The 19448-nt window shown below is 42.0% G+C and overlaps 1 protein-coding gene across 1 annotated transcript in view; it reads left to right on the top strand.

The window, feature by feature from the left end:
• LOC129399910 (interleukin-36 gamma-like) overlaps nt 1-19448 on the top strand; it is a 28293-nt gene that overhangs the window by 1767 nt on the left and 7078 nt on the right. The window contains exon 2 of the mRNA XM_055121319.1: nt 7649-7796. Within this exon, the coding sequence (XP_054977294.1) occupies nt 7649-7796 (148 nt within the window). The remainder of the gene's footprint in view (nt 1-7648; nt 7797-19448) is intronic.

Below are 19448 nucleotides of genomic sequence, written 5' to 3'. Positions count from 1 at the left end.
TGGCTTTGCAATGCTCTAAAAATTAATAATAATAGTAAAAGTTTTCTGTCAATTGACTCTTTGCCCAGAAATTTCAAAGTTTACGTTTTTTTTTTATCCTACAAAGTTTTTGCTTTTCGTTATTGTTGTACATTAGCATACAATTTGTTCTATGACTATTTCAAATTTATATAATTATACCTTTATGGTATGTCTGTGGAATTAGTTCATTAATGCTTTTACTGTTTCTATTTACTTGGGCCATTTTGATGAATAATCTGATATTATTTATTGAATTTTTATTAATTTTCATATTTGGGAGAGGATGTTGCATCTATCTAGCATGTTTACCCACATCCAAATGTGTGGAGTATTAAGATAAAAAAATAGTGTCAGAAAGATGTGACAGCAAAGCAAATCTAGGTGAAGTGCTTGTGTTCCTGGGAGAAGCAGTTTTGGAGCTGTCCAATCTAGGATTATGGCATAATCCCAAAAGAATAGTGTCAAGTGCCAAAATCCCTTAGAAGAATTTCCAAAAGGGAAAAATCTTGAAAGTCATCTACCGCAGTGATTGTGACATTCAGGATTGTGTCTTTTGAGATTATGAGCTGAATTCACAGGTGACTCATTGTGAGAAAGGTGAGCCGAGAAAGTCATTATTGTTGTCACAAGGTCTCCACATTGCTTTATTAATTAGTGATAGCTTCATAATAGAGATTGGAGTGATAGCACAGCAGGTAGGGCGTTTGCCTTGTACGCAGCTGACCTGGGTTCGATTCCTCTGTCCCTCTCAGAGAGCCTGGCAAGTTGCGAGAGTGTCCCGCCTGCAGGGCAGGGCCTGGCGAGCTACCCATGGCATATTCGATATGCTCAAAATGGTAACAACAAGTTTCTAATTGGAGATGTTACTGGTTCCCACTCGAGCAAATCGATGAACAATGGGACGACAGTGCTACAGTGCTACAGCTTTATAATAACATCTTTAGAGTTTTAACATTGGGATCTGGATTACTGATCATTTCTACGATGGAGTCTTTGACTTAGTGAGTACTAACCTGAATTCAGTTCAAGTCACACTTAACAGTGAATTTTATTTTATTGTTCTGCAATACTCCAAAAACAATTATGGAAAGAATCTGGCAAATTCTGTTATACTTATATAGAAAAATCATGTATTATGGAATACTATACAGCTTATAGTTAGAAAAGATGAAGTAATGAAATTTGCATACAGGTGGATCAACATGGAAAGTATCATGTTAATTGAAATGAATCAGAAAGAGAGGGACAGACATAGAAAGATTGCACTCATTTGTGGAATATAAAGTAACAGAATGGGAGACTATCACCTAAGAATAGTAGAGATAAGTATCAAGAGGAGTACTTCACAGCTTGGAAGCTGACCTCACACACTAGGTGACGAAGTAGCTCTGATAGAGAAGGGATCACCAAGCAAAGTGTGCTAGGCGGGCCCACTAGGGATGGGAGATACGGGCTGAAAATAGACTATAGATCAAAAAAGATGCCTACTTAATACCTCTGTAGCAAACCACAACACCCAAAAAGAGAGAGTGAGCAAATGGGAATGCCCTGCCACAGAGGCAGGGTGAGGTAAAGGGGACAGTGTGGGGGTGGTGGGAGGGATGCTGGGACCATTGGTGGTGGAAAATGGGCACTGGTGGAGGGATGGGCACTCGATCATTATATGACTGAAACGTAAGCATGAAAATCTGTAAGTCTGTAACTTTGTCTCACAGTGATTCACTAATAAAATAAGATAAATAAAATAAAAATCATGTATTTCGTAATCATTTTTTAAAAAATTATTTTTATTTTTGGGGGGCTGGAGCATTAGCACAGCAGGTAGGGCATTTGCCTTGCACGCGGCCGACCTTGGTTCGATTCCCAGCATGCCATATGGTCCCCTGAGCACTGCCAGGGGTGGTTCCTGAGTGCAGAGCCAGGAGTAATCCCTGTGCATCGCCAGGTATGACCCAAAAAAGTTTTAAAAAATTATTTATTTTTAAATTGAGATACAGTTACAAAGTTGTCTATGATTGGGTTTCAGTCATATAATGTTCCAACACCCTTCACCAGTGTGTATTTCTCACCACAAATATCACCAGTTTCCATCCCATCCCCACCTCCCTGCCCTCTATGGCAAGCACTTTTCCTCTCTCTCTCTCTCTCCTTCTCATATATATACATATCTATCTATCTATCTATCTATCTATCTATCTATCTATCTATCTATCTATCTATCTATCTCATTCCTTTTTGGTGTTATTGTTTGCAATACAGATACTGAAAGGTTATTATATATATCCCTTTACCTACCTTAGACCCCGACACACTTAATGTTTTATTTTCTACAGAAGTGATAGTCTTTGCAAATGCAGCTTAGGTGTTACATAGCTATAGTATCCATTCTTTTATTCTGAGACAAAAGTTCTCATTCATTTCTTTAGTGGATGGGTTGACTGTGTTTCATGAATCCTTAGCTCTAAAAAAGTTGTCTTCTTATCATGTCACTTCTGTTCCCTCTAATTTCACTGGTACTCAGAAATACTTAAGTTTAAACTGAGGTCTTCTTCGGTGTGCTGGTGAGTTGGAGAAGTGCTGGCTTAGTGAGATATGTAGAATAATGGGAAGGTAGAGAAGGGCCTGGATCAAGTGGAACAAGATTAAGGCTAAACAGGACAGATGTCACTATAGTAACAGGATTTTTTAAACTTATCGGGGAATGGAAAATTGCAACTTTCCAAATGCCTTAAAACCTATAAAAACTACATATCTGAATTGCATTTCTTGGGCCTCTGAACATCTCCTTGTCTGAGCTGTTTCTCTACATCCATGATACACCCCATCCTGATGTCTCTCTTTCAGTCCTATAAGTCTCTTTGAGATTTGTTGTTGTTGTTGCTCTTTGAGTCACACCTGGCAGTACACAGGGGTTACTCATGGCTCAGGCACTCAGAAATTACTCCTGGTGGTGCTCAGGGGACCATATAGGATGCTGGGAATTGAACCCGGGTTGGCCACATGCAAGGCAAACGCCCTACCCGCTGTGCTATGGCTTCAGCCCCTCTGCATGATTTTTGTTCCTTCCAGTTTACTTTCTGCAATGGTACTACTTAGGATCTTTTCTAGTCATTAGCTTTATAACATAGGTATAATCAACTCCTTGTATTCAATTCTGTTTTTTTTTGTGTGTGTATGTAGGGTTGTTTATTTTTCAACTAAATCCAGATAATCAAAAGAGTAACCCAGGAAACTTGGGAGCTGCACAATGTGGCCTTTTAGATGTTATTTTGTGGGGAACATCTTAGAAAAGATAAGATGCTGACATAGTGGTAAAAAAATCTTCAACTCATTAGAGGAATCTTGAGGGTAATGACACTGGTGGGCCTGACTTTAAATACAAATGATTCATGACCACGAACTTTCCTAGTAATAGATTAGCTGGAAAGAAATCTATAGGGTTTCAGTTTCTTCAGGAAGGACCATGTTCCTCTGAGATCAGTCAGAAACTGGATTGGAAAGCCAAAGAGGTACAGCAAGGATTTCTTCTTAGGTATAGGTTTAGGAGTTCATGTAGGTGCACAAGCGTTATTGATATTGATATTGTTTTATTATTTGCACTTTTCTGTTTTCTATAATGGCACGAGATTCTAAGTGTTAATTGTGCCTTGAAATTAACTTATTTCTCAGAAAATGTTTATGTTTTGGGGCCAGAGCGATAGTATAGTGAGTAGGGTGCCTTCCTTGCATGCAATCAACCAGGGTTCATTCCCCAGCATTGCAAGTAGTTTTCTGAGCATCACCAGGAGTAATCCTGGAGCACAGAGCCAGGCATAAGCCTTGAGAACCACAGTATGTTGTCTCAAAACTGAACAGAAACAACAAGAAAAACCATACACATACAGAGGAAAATTGTTTATTTGACTTCAGAAGATGGGATAAGGGTGTATTATGAATATGATACCCCTCCATAAATTACCATTAATTGAGGCTACAGTAGTCTACTTTATAAAGTAAAAGCTTGGGACTTATGGCTAAGTTTTGGGATAAATCCTAGCTACATTTTTACTTTTGGAAAGTGCTGGAATTAATATCCATTGGGTAACATCATGGACCAAGGTTTACTCAATTGAGGGAGTGCTTCATAGTGCACGGGGCTTCTCAAATAATAGGAGTGCTTGTACGTTTGGAAAAATGTAACTAGAATATATTCAATTGAGCCCTTCCTTCAGGAACGTTCCAAGCTAGAGTGGTTTACTTGCTAGAAGTACCATACAGATGTTCAAAATGATAGAACTCACTTGGTTTGAGGAGAGCGGATGAGCTTTCTGCCACAGCAGAGGGGCTCACTTTTTAAGGCGTGTGGTATTTGTAGCCCTAGAGGGTCTTGGCAAGAGTATTGAGCTCTGGGAAAGTTCCTCCATAGCCCTTTCTGAAAACCCAGAGTCACAGTTCCATATCCTGTGAATTTGGTGCAGAGTCTACATATAAGGAAGCTCAGACAGGTTGTACCTGGACTGATGCTGTGATTCCTTCCTGAAGGCCTTCCAGATCTACTGGCAGTTGGAACTGGCCAAGATTCCTATCATGTGATTGTTACTACCCCTCAAGGAAACAGGAGCCTCCCTACGCTCTCTAAATATAAGGCCATGGTCAGTCAGAGGCCATTGCTCTTCTTGGGAGCTGCTGGAGATATCACTCAGTCTCCTGGACTGTCACTAAGGTCTTTCTTAACCAGCTTGGACTTGAAAGTCCTCTGATTCTAGAAAGTTCCTCCTGTAAGTGCTTTAGGACTCAGTGAATTGTGGGATTATGCCAGGGTTGCCACCTGTCCTGTGTTGTAGTTAGGACACTAGCAGAGTGGTTCTGCATGGGATGACCTGCTTCTAGGCAGGAGCAGATGCCGAGGAGAGTGGATCATTGCTGGGAGGAGGTGCCGAGTTTTCAGGTGCTGTAGGGCACTGATGATCCAAACTCATACCTGGTATTGAAAATTCTAGAATGACAATGTCACTTCAAGGTTTCTGGTAGGAAGTAAATTCTGCCTGATAGTCTTCCCTTTTAGTAGAAGACTTAGTACAAAATATGATCCAGATTTTGTACTAAATCTGAGTCAGACATTGCGTCCAGCTAGAGTGTACCAGCTTCCTGTCCAGATCAAATGTCTTAACAAGCAGTGTCTTGGAGTGAGTGTTATCTCCAGCGTCCTCCAGTTTGTGGCAAGATATGTTTGCTCATTCTCTCCTGCTTTTATCACTAATAATCTAATTCTGTTGCAAGCTCCTCTGGGAGGAAAAAGTCTGCTCTTGTATCCTTTGAGGCAACTTGCTTACAGTAGAGCTTAAAGATAAAAAATGAGAAAGTTAAGCCATAAGGAAGAGCGCCAGTGAGAAAACAGCCAGGTGAAGTCAACAAGAGCTACTTTACTTCTCATCTGTGCAGATTTCTATTCATGTACCAGGAAGAAATTTCCACCTAGGTAAGAGGCTGAAAAGAGGAAGAGCTACTGGTGTCATGTGGAGGACATTCAGGAAGCCGAGTGGGGTGCACATACCTGAACCAGAGATTTACTGTTTCTTCCATTGTTTCTTCCATTCTGAGTGAATGTCTGGAGATCCAGTGGAGATTACTAAAATGAAACTATGACTCATCAAGAATATACAGTGGGTAGATGGGAGTAGAAAGATATAAATCATGTAGCATTGTAGCACTGTCTTCCTGCTGTTCATCAATTTGCTCCAGCGGGCACCCGTAACATCTCTATTGTGAGACTTCTTGTTACTGTTTTTGGCATATCAAATATGCCACGGTAGCTTGCCAGGTTCTGCTGTGCAGGCGTGATGCTCTGGGTAGCTAGCTGGGCTTTCCAAGAGGGATGGAGGAATCAAACCTTCTGTAGAGGTAAAAACCAATCTGCATGCTTTCACAGGAAAAGCCTTGGACTCTTGGTGGTCTTTTCATATTCTTATTATGTGTTTAGATTCTCCTGTAGCTTCCTTTCTGAGGGGATCTTACAATCACTGGGGCGTGACTCAGTTTTTTCAGCTGGGTAGTGCCTCAACTTCTGCATCTTTGTTGTTGATTTAGTTTCTCAATCTCCACAGAGCTCAGAATTTGCATCTCAAATCGTTGTGTTCCTTATGCTTTGGGTAATTTTAGGGCTGGTCAATTTCTTCTTAATTGCTTCCCCAAAAGTTATTACCAGGGTCTCACTATCGGCTGACAACATTCCCCCCAACCTTGGTATTTCACCCCCTTAAACTTTTTTTCTCTTTTAGAGTCTTTGTTTTTTGAATTTTTTATTAGTGAATCACTGTGAGGTACAGTTACAGATTTACAAAGGTTTGTGCTCGCTTTTCAGTCATACAATGGTCGAGTACCCATCTCTCCACCAATGCCCATTTTCCACCATCAATGGTCCCAGTATCCCTCCCACCTCCACCCCAACCCCCTCACCACGCCTCTGTGGCAGGGCATTCCCTTTTGCTTTCTCTCTCCTTTTGTCCCCCCCTTAAATTTTTAAGGGGTGAATAGGTGATTGTCCATCTTCTATAACTTCTTCCTGTTAGTGAAGGGCATGAGACTGCTCATACAGCGAATAAAAAAGTTTTCAGGTTGACTTAATACTAATGGGGCCCAGGCAAGAGCTTATTAGGTTTCAGAGATGTTAGTTTAAAAGAGAAATAGAGTAGATTAGACAATAATTTAAAAAATATTATGCCGTGGAGGAGAAAAGCTTTCCTTGGATCAAAGAAGGCAGATTGCTTTAAAAAATAAGGAAAAATGAATATAGCATAAGCTTTGTTGTTTAAGCTTTGTTTTGTGTTCTGATGAGTTTGCTATGAAAGAAAGATCTATTTGTATTTTCACTGGCCACCTGTAAAGACATGTTCAAAGTTAACAGACATATAACTTAGCTTTTAGTGTTGGATTTTTTTTAGAAGTTTAAGTCCTCAGAGGATTCATAGCAATAAGTTGATTTGCTCTCTGTCAGAGTCTGGGTCCTGGATGATGTAGATGGGGCTGATTTTATCTTGAAGAGATGAATCTAACTAGAAACTCCATTCAGTTTTACATCAATATAGGGTGTACTTAAGATAACTTTGCAAGAATGCTTCTGTTTTATTAGAAGGGGGTCAAGTATTACAGATTTTTTTTTTTTGCTTTTTGGGTCACACCCAGCAGTGCTCAGGGGTTACTCTTGGCTCTGCACTCAGGAATCACTCCTGGCCAGGGACCATAAGCGATGCTGGGAATCAAACCCAGGTCGGCCACTTGCAAGGCAAATGCTCTACCCGCTATGCTATCACTCTAACCTCAGTATTCCAGATTTTTCAGTAAAAGCCTGCTACCTGGCTGAATTTTTGATGTGACTAATGCTCCATTTACATTAGGTGAAACAATATTTCTATATCCTAGAATTGCCTGCTGTACCTGTCCAAAACTAGTAATACTTTTAGTTAATTTTAAATGCTCTGAGTCTATTGTTAAAAAAGAGCCTGTTGGAATTCCAGTCAAGAGGGCAGCGGTTCAGCGGCCAGTGTCAGAGCTGGCAGAGGGACAGCAGCCCTCAGTGCTCTGAACTGCTGATGGGGTCGTAAAATTTCTGTGTGAGAGAATATGGGTGCCCCTGGATATTCTGTCTCAGGGAGAGCACCATGAAACTAAACTGGCTAGGCACCCCCGGCGGAGTGCCAACCTGAAGTGGGACTCCAGCAGTCAACTGGTGGAGCTACTGCAGCTCTCGGTCTCTCAGTGCTACAGGTGGCCACAGAGTTTTAAAGTGATTGAATCAGGTAATTTGGGTCCAACACAGTGCCATTGCAGAGCGAGGTCCTGGAGTTGAGAGAGTTCCCAGGTTCCCCCCATGGGGGTCCTGTCAGTGGGGGCAGGCCCGCCACCATTTTCTCCCCAGACTAACTTGTACCACTCACAGTGTTACTATGGAGGGGGACCTTCCTGACCACCAACTGTCTGGAGACCGAGGATGGGGGTGTGTGCCCGCTGGTCAGGCTCTTCTGGACTGGTGGCTGCAGCCCACCCAGAGTGCCCCCATCACATATGGTAGAGCACTGGCCCTGGTCCTAGTCCTTGCTGGGGTCACAATTGCCATCACCACTGGGGCCCAGGGGGCGTGATGCCACAAGCTAGTCAGCCTGGACCCCCTGGTGAGTGCATCAGCAGCCTGATGGTGCCCACTGGGTTTCTGACACCCCAAAATTGCCACAGTGTCTTCGACCAGGTTCCAACAACTCAGGACTCTAGTGTGACAACTAAATATATTAATTTCGTTGTTAATATGAGTTACACCTTCTCTGTCCCTAGCCAATTTCTAGGACTTCTCAAGAAATTCTGGGATGTCTCAGGAGGAGGATTATCTAATCTTGATTTATTCTTGAAAAGTCACTAGCTACATTTGTTAGAAAAAATCGTTTGGTAGAGTAAAAGTGGAGCAAAAACTGTTTTAGTAACATGCCTTTTTGTACAAATCAGATTCGAGTTCTTTAGGGGTTTTAATCTTTTTGGGGGTATGAAGATATAAAAACTCCCCATTCTAAGACACAAACAAATTGCCTAGAAAAAGTTAAATATTTAGATCAGATACTTTTAAGGGTTGGTCTCTATCCAGAAACCATAAAAAAGTTATTCTAAACTCAAACTAGGAAACAATTAAAAGCCTTCAGGGAATGACAGAATTCTGCATATTTTGGATCCCCAACTATGGCATTATAGCAAAACTTCCTTCTGAGGCACTATAGGGGGCTGATTTTGAGTTTTTAAAGAGGAATAAGAGCTACCATTTGGCATTTCACACTCTTAAGTATCATTGAGCTTTGACTCCAGTTTTGGCAATACCTTAAATGTAGCTGAGAAGCAAGATGTTGTACTAGGTCTGCTTACCCAAAACCTGGGGGAAATTCCTAGATTTGGAAACTATTATTTAAATATTTTGACATTGTGGCTCAGGGTTGGTGCAAATGCCTCTGAGTGGTGGCACGAGCTTCTGTCCTAGTAGAGGAGTCCACAAAACTTACTCCAGGACAGCCACTAGATGTCCAGACTCCCCACCAAGCTCAGAGTGTGCAAGAAATAAAGGACCATCAAGGCTGAGAGGTGGGAGAATGAGAACGTTCCAAGCCCTACGATTAGTTACACTCTCCAGAGTAACTCTTAAGGTTATTAGACACTTAATACAGAAACTCTTATTCCCATGCTGTTTGAAGGTACAGATCTCCTTCAAAGAGAGGTGATGGAATGAGGTAACAGGTTTTATCTAAAAGACACATTCCTAGATGAGTCAGATGAAACTTGGTTTGCAGATGAGAGCAGCCTACTTCATGAAGGAAGTCAAAAAGTTACATATGCTGTTGTGAGTCTGACCTGGTCCTCTGAAGAACTAGACTCTAATTTCTACAAAAATGCATGTTACTAAAACAGTAATTGCTCCACTTCTACTTACCAAATGACCTTTGCTAAGGGGAACTTCAGCTCAAAAGGCAGAATTAGTTTCTCTCACTGAGCGTTCCAATTGGCTGAAGAATTTTGAGTAAACATTGATACTGATTCTAAATATGTCTTACAAGCTCATGCCAAAATATAAATAGAAAGTGGGTTTCTAAGAGTAAAAAAATATGATAAAGCATAAAGAAGAAAATTTGAAACCACAGGAGCAGTGTAGAATGACAAAGAAACTGCAGGGGCCATCATAAAAGAGATATTGAGATAATTAAGGGAAACATCCAAGTGGGTGGCAATTGAATTCTTGTTCACTTGTGGGGCTTATCCCCATCCAGAGAAAATTTCTATTAGGGCAGAATACTTTTTTTATAATGTAGGAGTACTGCTATTTATAAGCCATTGATTAAGCTGATTGAATTGGGCATGAACTCCACATTACTTTCTTAAAAATTCTGAATGTTTATTTTATTATTATTTCCCCCCTCATTTTTTTTAAATTCACTGTGAGATACAGTTACAAAGCTTTCATGTTTGAGCTTCGGTCATATAATTATCAACCACCCTTCTCTTCACCAGTAAACATTTTCCACCACCAAAATCCCCAGTATTTCCTCCCCCTGTCCGCGCCCACTTTGTTCCAATCCTTTCCCTGCCTGTGTGGCAGACAATTTCCCCCATACTCTCTCTCTACTTTAAATACATTCGATATTTTGACACCAGTCCCACCACCTCTCAAACCTGCTAGATAAGGCTAGATAATTTGTTTTGTATTGCTTGTTATGGATAGACTATAATGTTCAGGAAATTCTGTGTTGTTCTCTTCCGGGAACTTTAGTTTGTAGTCTCTGGGTCTAGGCTGTTGATGAGATTACTAGGTGCCAGGGGCAGTTTGTGGGTGTGACTGCCAAGCATTGGAAAACCGGGGACCTGGGGGGAGGAGGCCCAGTCCAGGGCTTGGAGATCTCAGTCACTGGTTCCTGCATATCTGGGTTTTCCTGCCAGTCTGCTCTTTGGTGAAGTTCATCCCGTTTTGGGTGAGGTTCATCCTCTCTTGGGTGAGGTTAGTCCATGTGTGTGGAGAGTGGCATTAGGCATGGCAGCATTTGGGTTCTGGAGTTTTTAGGCTGCCAAATTTGTGCTTGGGACAGGGAGGGAAACTCAACCCACCCCCCTGCAAGGTGCTCCAGTGAAGACAGGCCTGGCATGGGGTAGGGACTTCCTGCGGCGCTCTCTTCCAAGAGAGAGCTTTAGTTTATAGTCTCTGGGTCTTGGCCTTTGATGAGGTTACATGGTGCCAGAGGCAGTCTGTGGGTGTGACTGCCAAGCTACTGGAAAACTGGGGACCCGGGGGAAGGAGGTAGATCTGAGTCCTCCTCATTCCTGATCTGAGCGGGCTTGGAGATCTCTGTCACAGGTTCCCACATGTCTGGGTTTTCTTGCCTGTTCGCTTTCTGGTGAGGTTCATCCCGAAGCCAGGATACTTTGTTTTTTGTTTTTTAATTTTTTCCTTTATTTATTTTTAATTAGTGAACCACCGTGAGGGTACAGTTACAGATTTACTCATCTTTGTGCTCTTGTTTCCCTCATACAAAGTTCGAGAACCCATCCCTTCACCAGTGCCCATTCTCCACCACCAGTAAACCCAGAGTCCCTCCTACCCTCCCCAATCCCATCTCCCCACACCCCGCCCCGACACTGTGGCAGGGTATTCCCTTTTGTTCTCTCTCTCTCTAATTAGATCTTGTGGTTCGCAATAAAGGTGTTGAGTGGCCGCTGTGCTCAGTCTCTAGCCCTCATTCAGCCCGCAACTCCCTTCCCCCACATGGCCTTCGACTACAATGTAGTTGGTGATCGCTTCTCTGAGTTGACCTTTCCCCGGAACGTGAGGCCAGCCTCGAAGCCATGGAGTCAACCTCCTGGTACTTATTTCTACAGTTCTTGGGTGTTAGTCTCCCACTCTGTTATTCTATATACCATAGATGAGTGCAATCTTTCTATGTCTGTCTCTCTCTTTCTGACTCATTTCACTCAGCATGAAACTTTTCATGCCCATCCACTTGACTACAAAATTCTTGACCTCCTTTTTTCTAACAGCTGCATAGTATTCCATTGTATAGATGTACCAAAGTTTCCTCAACCAGTCATCCGTTCTGGGGCATTCGGGTTTTTTCCAGATTCTGGCTATTGTAAACAGTGCTGCGATGAACATACATGTGCAGATGTTGTTTCGATTGTACTTTTTTGCCTCTCTGGGATATATTCCCAGCAGTGGTATTGCTGGGTCAAATGGGAATTCAATATCTAATTTTTTGAGAGTCGTCCAAATTGTTTTCCAGAAGGGCTGAACCAGTCGGCATTCCCACCAGCAGTGAAGAAGGGTCCCTTTCTCCCCACATCCTCTCCAACAGCGGTTGCTTTTGTTCTTTTGGATGTGTGCTAGTCTCTGTGGTGTGAGGTGGTATCTCATGGTTGTTTTGATCTGCATATCCCTGATGGTTAGTGATGTAGAGCACTTTTTCATGTGCCTTTTGGTCATTTGTATCTCTTCCTTGGGAAAGTTTCTGTTTATTTGCTCACCCCATTTTCTGATGGGGTTGGATGTTTTCTTCTTATAGAGTTCAACCAATGCTTTATATACCATTGATGTTAACCCCTTATCTGATGGGTATTGTGTAAATATCCTTTCCCATTCTGTAGATAGTCTTTGTATTCTAGTCACTGTATCTTTTGCGGTGCAGAAGGTTTTTAGTTTAATGTAGTCCCATTTTTTGATCTCTGTTTCCACTTGGTTGGCCAGTTGCATGTCATCTTTGAAGATACCTTTATCATCAATATCGTGGAGGGTTTTGCCAACCTTGTCTTCAATGTACCGTATGGTTTGTGGTCTGATGTTGAGGTCTGTAATCCATTTTGATCTGACTTTTGTGCATGGTGTCTGGTCGAGGTCTAAGCCCATTCTTTTGCATGTGGTTGTCCAGTTGTGCCAGCACCATTTGTTAAAGAGGCTTTCCTTGCTCCACTTCACATCTCTTGCTCCCTTATCAAAGATTAGATGATCATACATGTGGGGTTGTGTGTAGGGATATTCCACCCTGTTCCATTGGTCTGCAGGTCTGCCTTTGTTTCAGTACCATGCTGTCTTAATTATTACCACTTTGTAGTAAAGTTTGAGGTTGGGGAGGGTGATGCCTCCCATCGTCTTTTTCCCAAGAATTGTTTTAGCTATCCGTGGACATTTGTTGTTCCATATAAATTTTAGGATTGCTTGATCCATTCTTTGAAGAATGTCATGGGTATCCTTATAGGGATCGCATTGAATCTGTATAATGCTTTGGGGAGTATTGCCATTTCGACAATATTGATTCTCCCTATCCATGAGCAAGGTATATGTTTCCATTTCCTCATGTCCTCTTTTATTTCATGGAGTAGCGTTTTATAGTTTTCTTTGTAGAGGTCTTTTACTTCCTTGGTTAAGCTGATTCCGAGGTACTTGATTTTCTGGGGTACGATTGTGAATGGGATTGCTTTTTTCATGTCCCTTTCCTCTGCCTCATTGTTTGTATATATAGGAAGGCCATGGATTTTTGGGCATTGATTTTTTTTTAAATTTTTATTATATCAACATGTGGAAAGATACACAGTTTTCAGGTTTATGTCTCAGTTATATAATATTCAAACACCATCCCTTCACCAGTGCCCATATTCCACCACCAGAATCCCCAGTATACCCCCACCCCTTCACCCCCCACTGTATAATTGATGAATTTCACTTCATTTTCTCTTTACCTTGATTACGTTCCATATTGCAAAACAAAACTCACTATTGTTGTTGGAGTTTCCCCCCAAGACAGACAGCCTTACTAAGGAAGCATTTGATAATTGGTTTTCCATTAAAAGATTGTATGTTTTCAGTTTTTAGAAAAGGTCGCGGGGCCGCGCTAATGGCCGCATGGCTCGGATGTGTTCCAGTCCCGCAACCCGGAACTGTGTTAGTTGCTGCTCCGTGTCGCCAGAGCTCCATTTGGAGAAGGCGTCCCAGCTGTACCTCCTCCGTCTGGATCCCTGGTGTTGTTGGCCCCGATTCCGGTCCGGAGCATTTCTCTGGCCGCGTTGCTCACCAGACTGCCTGGCCTCTTCTCTGTTCAAATCTGGGCATTGATTTTGTAGCCTGCAACTTTACTGTATAAGTCTATTGTTTCTTTTTTTGTTTGTTTTTTTTTTGGGTCACACCCGGCGATGCACAGGGGTTACTCCTGGCTCTTCACTCAGGAATTACCCCTGGCGGTGCTCAGGGGACCTTATGGGATGCTGGGATTAGAACCGGGGTCGGCCGCGTGCAAGGCAAACGCCCTACCTGCTGTGCTATCGCTCCAGCCCCTAAGTCTATTGTTTCTAAGAGTTTCTTAGTAGAGGCTTTGGGCTTCTCTAGATATAGTATCATATCATCTGCAAATAGTGAGAGTTTGATTTCTTCCTTCCCTATCTGAATGCCCTTAATCTCTTTTTCTTGTCTAACAGCTATAGCAAGTATTTCCAGTACTATATTGAAGAGAAGTGGTGAGAGTGGGCATCCTTGTCTTGTGCCTGATCTTAGAGGAAAGGCCCTTAGTTTTTCTCCATTGTGGATAATGCTTGCCATAGGCTTGTGGTAGATAGGCGAAGCCAGGATACTTTGAAGGAGAGAAATAATAGAAGTTGCAGTAAGGTTTTTCAAGGAAATAAGCTAATTGATGATTAATTAAACAAGGTAAACTATTTAATTCAGCCAAAGTTGTGAGCTTCTGAGGGTAAGACATAAACATGTGGTTAAGGCATAAACATGTGTTCAACATGGGATTGATCTCCAACACCACATGCTTCCCAGAGATGCGCCTAGTAAAGAACAGGAGCAACAGAAACTTGCAACCATAGCTGGTGAGGAGAACGGACACTGGGAAGCAGTCTAGAAGGTTTTACTTTTTTAAAAAAGCAAATGTGCATCAAAAATGAACCAGAAATCTTCCCCTACCCGTACCCCCCACAAAATCCTGCAACTGAACATTTACACCAGCTTTATTCATCTTTGTCAAAGCCTAGAATCACTATTGACAAAGCGTTTGCTATAGCCAGGCTGTGCTCCTCAGGGGATGTAAACTGAGAGGTGAGTCCAAAGTGCTTGGAAAGGGGAAAATAGAAGCTGCAGCTGCCCTGGAGGCCACACGCCCTACTGCTGCTATAACTGTGTTTGATTTGGCCATGTCGGTGACGGAATAGGTTTAAATTCTCACTTCTGATGCTGTCCTGTTTGTGGCTTTAGGACACAAAGCCTTTCTTTGTCAAAATCCGGAATGAATGGTTTGAGGCTCTTCCTGTTCCTGGAGCGAGCAGATACAATTGGGCTACACTAGCACACCACAAATGGAACAAATGGAGACGTTACTGGCGCCATCAAGGGATGACAAGTGATACAAGTGATTGTGTTTTGGCCTTGCCTTCATGCCCTCAAACCACTACTCCCAAGCAGAGGGTGTTTTTATATTTTTAAATTTTATTTTGTTAAATTTTATTTTAATGAAGTTGTTTCCAATAAATTATTACACCCAATATTTCAACACGAATCCCACCACCTTTACACCTTCCTACCAATATTATTTCGAATTTTCCCAACACCACCCAAGCCTGCTTGTATTGCTTGCTATGAATAATTGACTAAAAATGATCCAAAAAAGCTTTCCTTAGAGGAAAATGTGTGAAAATTGTTGCATCTCACCTTGGAGCCAGTAAGCCCCTATATAAGAGATGACTAACATGTTGTGATCAGTTGAGACTTTGTGTGCTAATATATATATATATATATTTAATGAAGATCAGTTGCCTTCTAATTTACACCCCATCAAATGTGGTGTGTTACTCTTGGTTTATAAGTGGCATGTCACATGCCCACTAATAAAATATGCCATGTCACATGCTCACTTTTGCTCCTGTGTGCTCCAGGAATTCTAAAATTTTAAACAGGGTGCTAGAGCTGGAGTTAAATTTTTAACTGGATGGTGATTTGGGGGTTCGGAAGCATCTCTGTAGCAAATTGCTCTCTTCTGAGATTTATTTGTGCGTCTCTGAATCATGGCCATTCACGAGTTTATATAGTGACCAGAGGCAGTTAATGGGCCTGGCTGCCAGGCAGCCAGAAACACAGGGAGATGGGGGGAGGGAGCAAGGGGTGCTTTAAGCCCCCCAGAGGACACTGGGCAAGTTCTAGAGATATTTTTGATTTTTAGAACTGTGAATGAGGGCACTAGTAGAGCTAGTGCAGAAGTCAGGATGCTGATAAATGCTTTGCAATGCATAGGAGAGTGTCCAGAGCAGTGGATTATCCAGTTACCAATGTCCACGGTGCTGAGATTGAGAGGTGATGGTCAAAACCATGTCCTTACACTCAGCCCTTGTCTTATTTTTTCCCAACATCTATACCCTTTACCCACTAATCTCATGAGTATAGAATAGTAAAAGAATGAATTAGGAAATGAATTGGGTCTTTATTTGTATAAAATGCAGAGTTAGTACTAGAGAGATAGTAGCATTGTAGTCCCATTGTTCATCGATTTGCTCAAACAGGCACCAGTAACATCTCCATTGTGAGACTTGTTACTGTTTCTGGCATATCAAATACACCACGGGTAGCTTGCCAGGCTTTGCCATGCAGGCAGGATACTCTCGGTAGCTTGCCGGGCTCTCCGAGAGGGACGGAGGAATCAAACCCGGGTCTGCCCGTGCAAGGCAAACGTCCTACCCGCTGTGCTATCGCTCCAGTCCATCATCACTGTGGAGAGGAATGAATTTACTATGCAATCTCTGGAAGTTTTATTATTTAAGTGCAGCATGAAGAGCAGACACTATTTTTTTCCATTTCTCATCTTCGGCAAGAAGCCTAAGAAGAGTGAATTCACTGTGTATCTGGAGTGACGTCTGTGACTAGTCTCTACTGTCCTAAGAAGGAGGCCATAGGGTCGTCTGGCCTCAGGCATTTCATTCTGTAGGCCTCCATTTCTTCCTCTGTGGGCTCCTCAGTTTCATAGATACTATTGTGTAGGCTATCATTGGTTTGTCCTTTCTCCCTTGCCACAAAGAGTTTAGGTTTATCTGGTAATAATCTCTAAACATTTTAAGACATCGTTGGTATGTCCTGTTCCCCTTGTCACAGGAAGCTTAGGTTTATCATAGTGCTCCTGAGGCAATTCCATTCCACTGCATTTATCTGTAAACTCCTCTCTATGCTTTCTTCTCCAACCTGTCTATCACCTTTCCCCCCTAATCAGACTGTGTTAACTTGTAAGGTCAGATTCCTCAGAAATCTATGATTTTATATGTATGAGTGAGATATTGCTTTTGTCCTCTCCTTATGTCTTTTGAATAGTTTAGTTTAAAGCAATGTCCTTTTTGTATGGACAAAGGAAGACAGTCAATATTATACTTTATAACTTGGGATTTAATTGGCTTTGAATATTATTCATTCCCAGGCATCTGCTTTCTCAACTTAAGCCCCAGTTGCCCTTAGTTCCTAGCACCCCAAAAGCAGGGTCTCGACGAAGGACTGAAAGGACCCAGGGCAAGCTCTGAGCTACCCTGGAATTGAACTGGGCCAGGCCAAAGTGCCACGATACTCAACTATAAGTTGAGAGCAGATCATGGAAAAATGCTGTCATGATCCCAAAGTAACGATGAGACTAGGACCCTGCTAGGGATAGGAAAGACTAATCTGGCCTGAGCACTGTAGTCTGAGATAGAGATGGCCCCAGGAGAGCAATTCTATCTATAAGCTTAATGTATCTCTTACTATGTCCATACAAAATGATTAGTATTATGAATGCTTATATGTTAGTTGGACAAGGAGAGGAGAAACACACCCATGGGATTTTGCTCTTGGGCAGGTGTCCTGCTGAAAGAGAATCTGTCCTAAAAACAGCATCCTCTGAGGGTCACAACCTATTAATTGTGACCACACCTATGTGTAAGCCCCAAACCCTCATGCTTGGGGATTTAACGAGGCTCTAGGAGTGGGCTGGGGGGCCGCCAGCTCTGGGGAATCTAGATCCTGATCAAGAGCGAGAAGGAAAATGAAGGATTATGGGGGAGGAAGAAGCAGGAGGAAAATCAGAGAATGGAGATGGGAATGGAATAAACTGCAACTGAGACCAACCAGCCTGGCCCTCATTCCTTCCTTCACCTGCCCATCTTCATCGACCTCCCTGGGGTAGGGGAAGCAGCGTGACACTACTGAACTCAGGCGGATGGAGAGACAGAGACCTGCTGCCCCATTTTTTTGTGATTACACACTATTGTATAGCCACTTCCACTCATCGATCCACATGATCTCCTTGACATGAAAAGGCGGGCCTCCTTGGCATTCAGAGCCTTCTTCAGTTTTTCGTATTTCTTTTCTTCATCATCACTGTCTGAACTACTCTTGATGCTGCTTCTTCTTCTTTTGCTCTTCTTTTAGTTTTTCCTGATGTATCTCCATAAGGGTGTGAGGCTTTTTCACTGACTCTTCTTCAATTGTATCATTTAGAATATATTCTGTGGTCACATGGCCTCAGCCTGCGGTGGCCTCACCTGCCAAGGGCTCCAGGTCCCGACAACTTTGGGCTACGTTACGGGCCCTGAAGGCTGCATCTCTTCCCCAACGCGCCCCCAGTGTGTCTTGCAGTGACTCTGAGGAAGAAGAGGAGGTGGGAAAGAAGAAGAAACGCCAAAAAAGCAGCCTGTGTGCCAGTGCTTCGACTGCATTTGAGAAGAGAGATAGTACAGGGTGAAAATACTTGCCTTACACGAGGCTGACCCTGGTTGGAACCTTGACACCACATATGGTACTCACCCCTTGCAAAAAATAAAGAAAAATGTGAGTTGTATTAATAGGAATTTAATGGAATGAACAAATTTCCCACTCTGCCAAAATGAATATGTACCTAATACACAGCAAGCAGTTTAAGAACAAGTTCAGTAACTAATTCACTTGCATTTTTTTTTTTTTGCTGCAATTTGGCACCACCTATGGTAGTTGCTTCCTTGATTTGGGTATCCTTGGACATTTGTATATTCTTTTCCCAACTGGTTGGGACATTCATGATTTTTCCACTAATTTCCATTGACTTCTTTAATCTCCCAGTTGGTTGTCATTTGTTTCATTGCTGTTATTTTAATTGGCATGGATATGTGGATAAACTTCTCCTGCACTTGACCTTAGCCAAAAGGCCGAGAAGCGATGATAAGCTTCTCCTGACTTATGCTTGCTTGCATGCTAAAAGATGCCTGGATGGCTTACTGCTTACAAGCAACCTCAAACTTAGTGGCTTCCAGAAAAAGTTATGTTCTATTACTTGGTTTCAGGATTCATTTTGCTATTTCAAGGATTTTTTGTGCTTCCACATGACATTAGAAATGTTATATTTATTTCCTTGAAAATACCTTTGGTTTTTTGATAGGGATTGTATTGAATCTGAAGATTGCCTTAGGTGAGTTTTTTGTTTTAAATATTTTTTATTTAATGCACAAAAACATGGCAATGGTTGATACAATTTTAGGATCAAAATTGAGTAGATAACAAAGTTGCAATATTAGCATTAATAGATTAAGAAAATAAATTTATATCTGATTACAGAATTGTAAATCTTTGCCTAAGAATTTAATAAGCTTTTTGTTGCTCCAGAAGGTGTTCCAGTCTGTGAAGTCTAAACATTTTCATATAAGATCTCTGTCTTAATAGCACTTATTTTTCTAATCTGTTACCACAGGATATCTTTCCTCTCTTTGTGACTCCCATTTCTTTTAGTAATGCCTTAAAGTTTTCCGTATATCATCATCCACTTCCTCTGCTGTTTGTGCTCAGTATTTTCTCTTTCTTGAGGGAGAGTAAATGGGATTATTTTCTAAATTTTCTTTTTTTCTAACTTTTCCCTGAAATGGCCAATACTATCATCCAGAACTGCCAGGGGTAATTCCTGAGTGCAGAG

Source organism: Sorex araneus, chromosome X, assembly GCF_027595985.1.
Source record: "Sorex araneus isolate mSorAra2 chromosome X, mSorAra2.pri, whole genome shotgun sequence".
NCBI lineage: Eukaryota > Metazoa > Chordata > Mammalia > Eulipotyphla > Soricidae > Sorex > Sorex araneus.
This window is presented reverse-complemented; position numbering and strand designations above follow the sequence as displayed.